This window comes from Dermacentor variabilis, unplaced genomic scaffold (genome assembly GCF_050947875.1).
Source record: "Dermacentor variabilis isolate Ectoservices unplaced genomic scaffold, ASM5094787v1 scaffold_16, whole genome shotgun sequence".
Taxonomy (NCBI): domain Eukaryota; kingdom Metazoa; phylum Arthropoda; class Arachnida; order Ixodida; family Ixodidae; genus Dermacentor; species Dermacentor variabilis.
Genome location: NW_027460324.1, coordinates 10,117,411 through 10,129,894, shown reverse-complemented (window position 1 = coordinate 10,129,894; position 12,484 = coordinate 10,117,411). Strand labels below are relative to the sequence as shown.

The 12,484-nt window shown below is 49.3% G+C and overlaps 1 protein-coding gene across 1 annotated transcript; it reads left to right on the top strand.

The window, feature by feature from the left end:
• The first annotated feature begins 246 nt into the window (after window positions 1-246).
• Window positions 247-11,069, top strand: LOC142568117 (uncharacterized). The gene is made up of 3 exons (XM_075678191.1): window positions 247-834; window positions 10,130-10,271; window positions 10,991-11,069. The coding sequence occupies exons 1-2, from the start codon at window positions 453-455 to the stop codon at window positions 10,132-10,134; spliced, it is 387 nt and encodes a 128-aa protein (XP_075534306.1). The 5' UTR covers window positions 247-452; the 3' UTR covers window positions 10,135-10,271; window positions 10,991-11,069.
• The last annotated feature ends 1,415 nt before the right edge of the window (window positions 11,070-12,484 follow it).

Sequence of the window (12,484 nt, the reverse complement as noted above, 5' to 3'; positions counted from 1 at the left end):
GAGCGCCTGCATCGCTCGCGGCATGGTCAGCCCCTGGTCACCCGGTTGCGCGCTCTCCCATGCTCCAGCACGGGTCGCCGCCACGTGTGCGTGGCTCGCTCCGCCTCCGCACCGAGAACGCCGCCTTCTCATCCGCACGACCGTCCCTGGGGTTCGAGCACTCTGTGGGTTCGAGGCAAGCGGAGCACGCCCATGTGCACCCTAAAACAGGGGACGGCTGCAACCATCGACGAGGAGCTGGCCGGCCGGGTACTCGTGTTCACCGACGGCTCCGTCTTGCGGGACGGTGCTGACGCTGCCGCGTGCGTCGCTCCTGAGATCCCGGCGCAGAGCCAGTGCCGCGTGTTTAGCGCGGTCTCGTCGACACACGCGCAGCTCGCGGCCATCGACTTGGCGGCGGAGCTAACCTTCCGGCGGCGGCCCTCCTCACGGACTCCCGCACGGCGCTGCACATGCTGGCCAGGGCAGGCCACGGCGCCCCGCTGATCCAGCGCCTCCTGCGAAAGCTGCACGGCGTTTGCAAGGAGGGATCCGACCTCGTTCACCAGTGGGTGCCTTCCCACACTGACATACACGGGAACGAGGAAGCGGACCGGCTCGTGAAAACCGCCCACACTGCGCCAGTACCTCGGTCGCTTGTCGTGACGCCGTTCGATGTCGCCCGTCACACCGTGGCCGGCATGCTGCGAGCACGACACCCGGACCCGCACGTCGCCACTGGCAACCCGCCGAAGCTGCTGCCGCGCGCGGGCCTTCACCGAAGAGACCGGGCGCTGCTGCTTCGTCTCCGCATCGGCTGCTACCGCATCGCAGCAAGGACGTACCGCCTTCAAGGTACGGTAAGCCCCTTTTGCCTCAAGTGCGCCTAATGTGGAGGACTTGGAGCATGTACTTTTGCGGTGCCCAGCGTACTCGGCTCAGCGTGACGCGCTCACGAACGCGTAACGCCGCCTCGGCCTGCCGTGCGACAGCACCTAGGCGCTTCTCTTCCCGTCGGCCCATTCATCCGTGATCGGGCGCGCCTTCACGGCGCTGGTCGACTATATGGACGGCGCCGACACGTACGAGCGGCTGTAGCCGCCGCGACTTCCTTGGCGTGCCTTACCGCTGGGCTATCTCTCCTTTCTATACTCCATTTTCTCCGCTACTCTTTTTATCCCTTTCCCCTTACCCGTGCAGCTGTGTGGAGATGCCGTCGCAAGAGAGGCAGTAACGGCGCTGTACTTATCTCTTCATTTTCTCCTTTAATACCACTCACACACACATCCTTCTCGACTGCGCGGCTTATAGCTCAGCTCGATAAACCCTAATCGCCTCATATCGATAGGACTCCCCACAGCCTGTTATGAGGACTTTCTATTTCCTAGGGGTTTTGCGGATTTACTCAAAAGAGCCTTTCCAGCTCTCATTGAGTTCTTTGAGTCCTCGAACCTTTACACGCGGCCGTAGGCCCCGTTTCACGCTTCATTTTCTATTTTTTCTCTTCACGGCCTTACGCTTCCTCTTTCATCTTTGTTTCTCTTCACTCCTTTATTCTCCTTACCCTCCCCCGTGCAATACTGTTGAGGTGACCTCCTAAGCGAGAGACAGTTACGGTACTGCTATTATCTCCTCTTTTCCCACTTTAAAGTCACTTACTACTACTACGCGCAGCCGCTTCTGAAAAAGTATGGTGCTCTACTTTTGCAAAATGTAGCTATTTCTAAACAGTACACGTGCAATATTTGCAGTATGGCAATAATACGCGCTCTCTTAACCTCTGTAGCAGGCTATGTGGGCTCGAGCGTTGTTAGAGCTCTTCTGCATTGTGCTGAAGATAGGTGTTTGCATGTTTTAATTGTGTATGGAGTCCGTACTGTAGAAACCTTCTTGTTTCTTAGCATTTATAACAGTGGTTCCTTGACCTTAGATTCGAAAAATAGGCATTACACGAAGGAACGCCGTATCTCCATTCTAAAGCTTTGAAGGCTCCAGTATTGCTTATACGAAGGAATGTAGCGTCTACAGTCAATTGCTTTGAAGCTTCCAGTATTGCTTACCTCCTGCCTGTCATTCTGCGTATTGCAGGATTCTCCACTATTTTCTCAAAATACATTCTACAGCCAAAGGATATCATGCATATTGAAGGACAAATTTCCAAGTATCAGAAGACGATTGCAAGACTTCCAAGAGGGGGAGGAAGACGACGACGTTTCCACGCAGACGTGGCTTCCTTGGGTTCCAGGAAATTGCTCGACAGTAAAGAAAATCTCGCCCTTATCCGGATACGAAGCTCATCGGAAGCCTATGGGGAACCAGCGCTGGATAGGCGGCGCGTCGAAAAGAGTGCGTTGCACGCCGCCCTGGCGACGAAACGCGGCATATTCCAGCCTCCCGACCAGACGAGACACACGTGCGCGGCCGTATTAGTTCGTATGTTTCCGTTTTCGCGCCGCTTCAAGTGGACAGTTTTCGTAAAGAAGCTAGCGCCATCAAGTGAAGAAATGACGAAAGAAGCTTTTTAAGCTTTATATATTTTTCACAGTGTGTCGCGGCGAGCACGTGTGTTTCTTTAACGGTTGCGCCTAGCTGCCTCGGAAATCTAGCAGCTAAGGCTCCGGTCGTGCTACGCTATGGTTTCGGAAGTATTAGTTGGCCTGAAGACATTCCATATTTCTCTGGCTAGACATAAAAAATTCTAATGTTACTTCGCCACAGCAGTCAATGGAGAAGAAAGCTTTATCGCATCAGCTGACTCGCGCAAGCAAAGGTTTGAGTGCTCCGCTGCTGGATCCCTAACAACGCTGGCTACATTTAGCATTAATTACGTAAATTTAGCGGATGCATCTCAGCGCCGAGTCCTCATCCGCATGCGCATTTTTTAAAACACATAGGCAGCTTAGTCGCGCGTCCGCCGGCAGTACGCGCACACAACTCGTATTACAAGGCAGCTTCCCTCCCACATAATTCTTGGCAATGAATGGATAATATTTACCTTTCGTATCTTTCGCTTGGTGCGGTGACGTTGGAAGGGGCTTGGCGGTGGTATTACGAAGGAAAAGTGGCTGGTACATATGCCGGATGGTGCATGCTATTGCTCATTTTGTTTCCGACGAAATACTGACTGCAGATTCTGCTGTTTGGTACTGTCTGCCACGGCTTACCGTCTTAACTATCGAATAAGCCAAGCATACACGCGAAATTCGATTTAGAAACCAGCCCGACACCGCTTGACCGGGCGACAAGACGGGAACTTACTCCGCTCGCCTGACCGCTTGGATCCAACGCGCCGCCTCTATTCTTCGTAGGGTTTAGATGGAAAGCTAGACGCAGAAGGATACATCTTCCCTCATCCCTACATAGTTGTGGCACTTGTATACGCAACAGTATCGTCGGCGTCCTCTTGTTTTCCTTCGACTTTCAGGGCACGCAACGCCACTACCAGTAGCAATTTTCGTCCGCGCTAGCGGCTGCATTGTGCACGTTCTGACCGCCAGGGCGGCGCTGCAGGCGTCGTAAAAACTCCAGCGCTGGTTTCCCATGGGGACCTGTGGACTCTGGTGAGGGCTCTTCTTTGCCCTGTCCTACTGATCCTGCTCGTCTGATAGACTCAAAGCAAGCACGGCTGGCGCTTAGGCTTAGTGCGGCCGCGTCGCCGCGCTCGCTCGACGAAGAAGTGTTTGCGCCAGATGTGAGCTCCTCATCTGTACCTTCCACTGGACTGCTGCGCGTGACAACATCCATGCCAACTATGCAGCCGAAGTGAGCAACCGATATCTCGAATACCCAAGATGCAACACCGAAGGACAGTCCTCTTCGTGATGTGAATGTGAACCTATCCGCAGTCGTGCCGACGGACACTGGTGACCCTATGGACGTGGAGCCGTCTGGCGATTCGACGAATGCAGCCAAGCGAGGTCCTATCAACGTGCTTCAACAAGACGCCATCGCATCGGAGCAACCGGCGAAAAAGGTAAGGGCCACCCCAGACAATTCCTCCACGGCCTCCCCTACGCCCGCTCCCTCTCAGTCTTACGCAACGCCCACCCCTTCTCAGTCATATCGAGTTCATATACGCCCCCTTTCATGCTACGACATAACTTCAGTAGCCACAAAATATGTCCAAAGGGCCATTGACCAATCTCTTGAAACCACTGGATACAAAGGGTTCGCAGCATATAAATCTACCAACTCGATCACTGCGCACTTGGCATCTCTCAGTGATGTGCAGAAAATGTGCACTTTAACATCTATCCCGCTGTCAGAAGATCAACACCTACCTGTGCAGTGCTACTTCGCATCGGGCCCTAATATACAGAGGTGTGTTGTCTATGGCATTGATCCTGAAGACACCCCTTAGATAATATGTCGTGAATTGACCTCCACGACACACAGGGTGCTCGCAGCTAGATTCATCGGCAAAAGCCGTACATGCTTAGTGACGGTACGGGGCCCTCAATGTATGCCAGAACGGTTTTATTACTATGGTTGCATATTGCGACCTAAACCCTACCTCCCTTGAGCAATATTCTGCTACCGCTGCTTTCAACGTGGACACATGCAGGCATTTTGCCCACAGCGTACTATTGATCCAGAAAAGCTCACACCAGAAGGCCAACCACGATATCGATGTGGCTTATGTAAATCTGATGAGCACGATATGACAAGCACAAATTGTCCGACTAAACAGAAGGCCACAATACGGATACAAAAGGCTATACCAAAAACTACTATAGTAACAACACACAATCGTTATGAGGTTCTTGCAGAAGAGCCAGAGATGCTCTTGGCAGAAGAAGAAAAAGCCCCAGAAACACAACTGTATTCTTCTGTTCTTAAACGTGGCAAGCAGTCGCAGACAAAGAAACAGAAATTACCGGAACCCCTGCATCAGTCGGATGATCACCATGATGACATTGACGCTCGGATAGACGCACTGGCCAGACAGATTGAGCGACTACGCAAACATAAAGAATTGGTAATTCTGCGTCGTCAGAAAATAGGACCAACACGTGACGCATCAACCACTGCGAATGCCACCGTTACGCCTGGATCCCGTCCGGCACCACAGGTCAACCAAGCTGTTTGGACAGCAGTTTTAGATCAACTTGCTCAACTAACGTTGCTCATTCAGAATTGCCTGAATCATGGCTAATTCTCTGCAGCAGCTGTCACAGGATGGAATTCTACAGTGGAATTGCCGGGGCCTAAACTCCAAGTTAGGAGAAATTAAAACCAAGCTTCAATACAATAAGCTACATGTATGGGCACTGCTTATTCAAGAGCATAATAAGCTATGCTCCCTGCCCAATTTTAATGGGTATCATAACCCATCTATTAGATATAGACGTGCTACTACAATGGCTTCAGCTCCGGGACAAGCTGCAGTTTATATATCATCGCATATTGCTCACACAGTGATTGATCTGGAGCCATGGTGTAATGGTAATCAAGAAGTTGTCGGGGTCCTGACACGACCAGTGAAGACTCCTATCATTCTAGCGTTATTCTACGCCAGACCGCAGCGCACACGTTTGAACTTGGGGTGGATAGCCCATCTCCGGTCTACGTACCCGGGAATTCCTATTCTAGTGGGTGAAGACTTCAATGCCCCACATACAGAATGGGGGTACAAGTACAACTCCAGAAGAGGATACCAAGTTAAAAACATCATGAGCGATGCCACTTTTACACTGCTGAACCAACACGCTGTGGCTACCTGTGCTGTACCCGCAGTATCTAGAACAAACGCTCCAGACCTTACGTAGTGGTTGGGTCCTGGAATGCCGCAGTGGTGGGTGGAACCAGATACATGGGGCAGTGATCATATGCCAATAATGATTGGTTTGCACAGAACGTGCATAAAGAAAATTCGACGAGTAACAGTCACACATTGGGATAAGTTTCGGGAATCATCGATTGATAAAGTACCCTCAGAGCCCTCAGAAATTCTTCCCGCTTTGCAAGAACTGCTACGGAGGAACACCACTGTAACCACAATTGACGAAGAACAACCTCAACCGGACCTCACCCTTTTGCAACTTTGGTCAAAGCGACGTCAGGCAGAATTGTATGCGTCGAGGAATCCCGAAGCACCAGGTAGCCGTGCACGTGCTAACCATATAGCGGCGAAGGCGCGTCAGCACGAAAAACAACTTTCTCGACGACGATGGTATGAGTGGTGCGAGAATCTTGGATCGGGCATTGGAAACAGAGCACTTTGGCGTACGTTCCGGTCAATGGAACGCGGTCATAAGCAACCTGACCCTGCAGCGAGCGTTAGGTTAGCGATGCAGAGTTCGCCACATCAATTTGCAGAGCACGCTGCTAGAGTGTTTTTCCCGAAATACGATCAAGCGTCACCTATAAACTGCCCCGAAATTGATGAGTCTGACACAACCTCCAAATCCGAAATATCCAGCCCTTTCAGCATGGCCAAACTAATAGCGGCGATTGAAACTTCGAAGCAACGAACAACACCTGGTCCCGATGGTACTTATGAGGTTTTCAAGAACATGGAAGGAGCAGCTCTCGACGCACTTCTTCAGGCTAATAATAAAATATGGGAGACTGGAAACGTTCCATCTGATTGGAAGCATTCAATTGTTGTCGCGATTCCGAAACCCGGAAAGTCTCCAAATAGCCTGCAGTCTTTACGCCCAATTTCGCTAACCTCAACTGTCTGCAAACTCGCTGAAAAGATACTGGGCACACGAGTTTCCTGGTGGCTTGAACGCCACGATAAACATCATCCTGCTCAAATTGGATTCCGTTCTTACTTGGGAACTGAAGATGGACTTTCTATCTTGTCAGACGATGTTTTACAGGTTTCTCCACACAGTCACGCTGTTCGCACGGTAGTAGCAACCGACATAACGAAAGCTTATGACAATACAGACCATGAAATCATTATATCCAACCTCATCGACCTGGGACTTCAACCGCGGGTGATTAAATTCATCTACTCATTCCTTCATAATCGCACATTTGCGATTAGAGTAGATGGAAGGCAAGAAGGATGCTTCACATCGAACAGAAGACTCCCACAAGGTTCGGTTTTGGCTCCTCTTCTCTTCAACGTTGCTCTAATACCTCTAGCCTGGCAACTACATCGGATTCCAGATGTGAGGTTCTTAATCTCTGCGGATGACGTCACTTTGTGGTCCGTGCATAAAGATATATCTAGACAAACTCAACAGCTTCAAGAAGCCCTTGATGTGCTGAACAACTACGCTCGGAAAGCAGGGTTGGACATTTCCGCCCAAAAATCAAGCTATGTTGTGGTGGCCAACAAGAAAGGACGCACAAGAATCACGCAGCACCCCTTTACATTTAGACTCGGCACAGTGACAATCCCTGAGGCTTCTGAGGTCCGCATACTGGGTCTCGATATTCACCACTCCGGCAGTGGTGCACAATGGCTCCGTAAAACCAGACAGAGTTCGACAAAAACACTTCACCTTATTCGTCGCATTGCAGCAAAAGAAGCTGGAGCTCGTGCTGACGTAGCTCGACGGTTGGTGCGTGCAGTCTTGCAGCCACGAATTTTATACCAAGCACAATTTCAACGGCTGACTTTGGCACAGCTGGCACAGTTGGAGACGATTAATCGCGATGCTATGCGCACAATCACAGCACTGCCCCGCATCACTCCGATACCAACCTTACAGGAACATGCCCAGCTCAACACAATTGCATAGCTAATTTTGCAACGTGAAAAAGCACGTGAAATAAAAAAGCAACTTATTCCTGCTGTCGCTGCGTTGCATGCTCATTTTCACCGCGGCTCTCGGATTGACAATCAGCCCTATCCAATGCCTCCCTGGGAATTCACCAGCATCACAACTAATAAGCCAACAAAGTTACGACGCAGCGATACAACAGGTATTATTGACGAACACAATATCGTCGATGCATCATGCGCTAACACCTGCAAAAGCTATACGGATGCTGCCATTCTCCCAGACGGCGGAAGGACATCATTCCTGAGTACTGCGCATAATTTCATCAGCGGCCACCAGCGCTATTTATCTACGGAAGCCAGCGCTCTAGTAATGGAACTTCAAGCCATCCACGACGCTGTGCAAGATGCGACATCTAAGCTGCCTACCATCAAGCAACTAGATATCTTCACTGATTCTTTAGCGGCTATTCAGGAACTCAAGAAGGTTGATAAGGCGATGGAAATCTGCGAGACAATACACACTATGAATAGTAAGACAGCTACTTGCGTCAAGGTACACTGGATTCAAGGCCATTCAGCGAACCCTCACAACATTGCTGCTGACCAGCAGGCACACTGCCCTCCTAATCCTCATCTTCCGCCTATTCCCATTTCTCCTTAACTCCCTCCGAGTCCGTAAAAACTTTCTCCGGCAGGACACACGCGCTCTTATCCCACCGTGTGTCTGTTCCCTCCCCCTTCACCTTACTAGGGCGGAGGAAGTTGTGCTTAGGAGGCTTCGGGCCGGGGTGGCCCTTACACCGGCTGTTATCTCAAGGTGGAACTGGTCGCATTTACCACTGGGAGCTACGTGTCCATACTGCTCCGTTCCTGTGATGGAAGCAGATGCATACCACTTAATATGGACATGTACTGGTTTAAAATCGGAACGCTCGCGTCTCCTACTGCAAGCCGGCCTCCGCTACAGTGTGACAACCAGCTATGACCGCTGAATACATGACAACAGATTCCACAAAACACTGCTTCAATTCATACACAACACAGGCCTCACAGCACACATATAATACACATATACGCATCAAGAATTATGCCTTAAGGGCAAGTCTTTATCGCAATAAAAAAAAAGACTTCCAAGACAGCAGGCGAAGACCCCCAACAGGAAGTTAATTGCAGCTCTTTTATGACGGACGCATTGGCTTACACATTCGAGATGCGCGTGTTGGTGCGTGCCCAATTCTTTTTGCAGCTATTTTATTTTGGCACGCAACCGGTCACATAATTTCGCTACGTGAATTCACCCTCCTTCGCTGAAGTACAAGAAAAACTATCATATTTTTTTCTTCTAAAACAATCCAATTTTGAGCAAATTAATTTCTGGCGCGTAGTTTCATTTTTTTTTCATTATGTGGATAGTTGCAACACGTCTTGTATATCTTTTGCTTGTGTAAAGTTATTGCCATACGGCATTAGTTTCCGACTATTCTCCGTTACACCGGTGTCACACGAGCACTTTCGATCGCGAACAAGCCCGATCCGGATCTAAATTATCGACTGCGATTGCCTCCCTCGCCCAGCTTGGACAAAAAAACCAATTGCGACCGAGATATTCAAGATGGATCCGGCTTGATCGCGATTAAAAATGCGCCGTGTGACACCCGTGTTGCATTTCACAGTTCCTTCCAGTTTTCCTGTATCTGCCTCTTACAAGCTTGCTGCAATAAATTGTCTGCTATTTTCGTATTCTTGGCTGTGCAGCAAGTTGATTTATACTTAAGGAACATAGCACATTTACTTACTGTGCTCCTTCTGCCGTGAGTCACTAGGCGTACAATATCACAAGCGATAAACTTCTAGTTCCTCAACAGTTCGCATGATCGTTGCGCTAGTTACAGCTTGAAACAGCAAATATGAATTTAAATGAAACTAACGTAAACTGAAGCACGTGTGCGCGCTCGTCGTGGCAATTTAACAGCGGCACAAGCGCCTGCATGAAACCAGTCGATTAAAGCAACGGTATGGGTCACATACAAAAAAAAACAATGGATAAAAGAAACGGAACTGAAATTATGGCCTCCGAGATTCGGCAGCGTGCGGCGATTGTCTTGAAGGCTGATGCGTTTCACCGATTCCGCTAGGTGCGCTGAGAGCCAAAGTCGGCTAGTGTTCCTGTATATGCTCCGGAGCAGAGTTGCGCATACCTTTTCCGGCACCGCTCGCACTGCTACTCGCCGAGCGCGATCACGTGGTGCAAAATGACGTCAAATTATCAACCGCGCGCTCCGAAGCCAAGTTTACGGACACGGCGCCGACTCGTTTCTGTCAGTGCCATCGAAATTGCAATCAGCGGACCGTCGAGCGCGCGTAGCAACGATCGGCTCCTGGTTGCAGGTACGGTATTCGAGGACAATAAGTTAATGAATTCGGTGAAGTGCTACGAAGCAGATCATTTTGACACTTGTATTGCAGTATGACGGGTTGCAGCGCACCAAACTGCGCAAATGGCACGGAAGGTGGCAAAGCTTTTCACGCGGTGCCGTGCGGACGGACGACACCGGCCGGCTCCGAAAGGGGCCAGGATATGCGAGGTCCGTTCGCCTTCTTTACAGAGGTGAGTTCGACTTGTTTAAAGTAAAGCGACATTCATATCGATTAACACTCCTGTAGACGCTGAAATGCGTACGCCTGGCATGAGAGATTGTGAACTTGTGCAATTTTTGGTGTATATGTGCAGCTTGACGCAGACGCGAAACAAAGAAAGGATGACACGTCTGCGTCGCGCTGCACATATACGCCAATAATGTTAACTTACCAACTCGCTCAATTCTCTTTGTTGCTTATACGATTGTTCTTATTATGCGGCTCCAGAAAAGTGTGTTCAGAACAGAGTAAATACTAGCCGGTGAAATTGGCCCGCTGCACCATGGCTTTTCTCTGCTCCGTTCTATTATTTTTTTTGTCAGCGTTCTGATTTTCCATGTAAAGTCGATTGATGTCCTGGTGTTCGTTGTTTTGTAGTAAGCGAAAACACCGTGCGCTCCCGCTTATAAGACAGCTGGGATAGCTATAGCATTTAGCTCCTGCATATATGTTCCTTGTTCGATCATTCTTAGTCGACGCGTGAGGAATGTGAAATTATTTTTGTACGTGTAATAAGCTCTGTTCTATAGAAAATTAACCTGAGTACTATGAAGAGATAAAGAAAAAATGTGCTGTCATATTACAGTCTGCAATGTGTGAATAATTACTTTACCAGTTTGTCATCTTATGTGATTAGCTAGTCCAATAAAAATAACCTGTTGGTACCTTAATAACTTGTTGCCTTTCCAGTGGCTTTGAATTCAGCCCCCCAAGGCTCCAATAACCAGCACTCATCTCCTGCTGCCACTGGCCATTGCTCATCCATTCCCTTGTACGAAATAAATTTGATCTAGAAGCTCGTGCATCTTGCATCTTTTTCCACTTGCAGATTTGCTGCTGCGAAGCAGCTGTCAAGCTTGTGGTATGAATCGTAAAAATAAGCTTTGCATAAGATGTGCGCATGTGAACATTTCAAATGCGTTTAAATTTACGTGTCTGAACCGCATATATCGAAAACGTGCAGCTGCTGTGAACGACGTTTTGTGATGAATGACGGTCACTGACATAATGGCAGGCACGATAATTCTGTTGGCAACATCCATTATTCGTCTCGTTTTGGCAGCCAAAATGTGCTCACAGAATTGTCTAATACACGTGCGTGACGTTTTCTTTAAACACCCTTTAAAACATTTCTTGCCTTAGGCCTCCGCGAGGAAACTTCACATGCGTGCTCAAAAACATCGCACCACTTTTTGTTGCAAGGTAATGCGCTTTTGCACGCGAACTTTTGAGCTGTCCGAGCCACGGGCGTACTGAGGATTTCATTTCGAGGGATCGAGGGGGTCCTATACTTTATATGTGCATTCGTGCGTGCGTTCGTATATGTGCGTGTATATATGTACACACAAACTAAACATTTCGGGGGGTTGGTACCTCTACGGCTACGTCAATCGTTCGAGCTTGGCCTGCATTAAAAAGTGTCATCTTGCTCAGCGATTGCGTATGTTATGTTGTTCGGGTTTGTTGCGTAGGGTTTCAAAGATGCGACGGCACGAAGCCGCGAGTGACAGACTCCATTTCTTGAGAACAACTCTGGCGGCCAGGACTGGCCTAGCCTTTATTAAAAAATGTCCGATTTGTAGGGGGCTGTTGTGTATGTTGTTATGTATGAGATACATAACACGCCCCTTTGAGTGACAATTACAACAATAAAACACGCACTTCATGACGTTCAGTTCTGAAATCTGGCCGGTGGTCGTATGGCTCTTCCAGCCCTTGTCACGTATGTCGAAGCATGTCTTGCTTCTTCAGGATAGTTGTGAGGCGTAGCATCGTTGGCACTTGTTGGCCCCGATTCATCAAGGGTGTAGTCTTCTGCTGTACGAGTGGCTTCACGGACCACCTGAGTGCGTGGCCTCAGGTGCACACGGTTACGCACATAAATTGCTCCACTTGTAGTTTGCACTGTGTAGCGCCTTGGTTGCGGACCAACCTGTGTGACGACTGCTTTTTTCCAGTCATTCTTGTGCCTCACCCATACAGGTTGATGTTTCTTCAGAGGTGCAAGTATGTGAGTGTGGTCGTCTCCATATCTGTGCTGTGCAGTCTGTCTGCGTTTGAGGAGCTTCAGATGTGCATCTGTGGGGTAGTATGGTTTCAGATTATGAGGTAAGGTCGGTATGAACGTTCTCAATTTCCTGCCCATTAGCAACTCTGCTGGGGAAGATGCTCTAATGGTTGGGG

Excerpts from the sequence above, each read along its gene's own strand:
- LOC142568117 (XM_075678191.1), top strand. The coding sequence starts at position 453 with ATGCTGGCCAGGGCAGGCCACGGCGCCCCGCTGATCCAGCGCCTCCTG.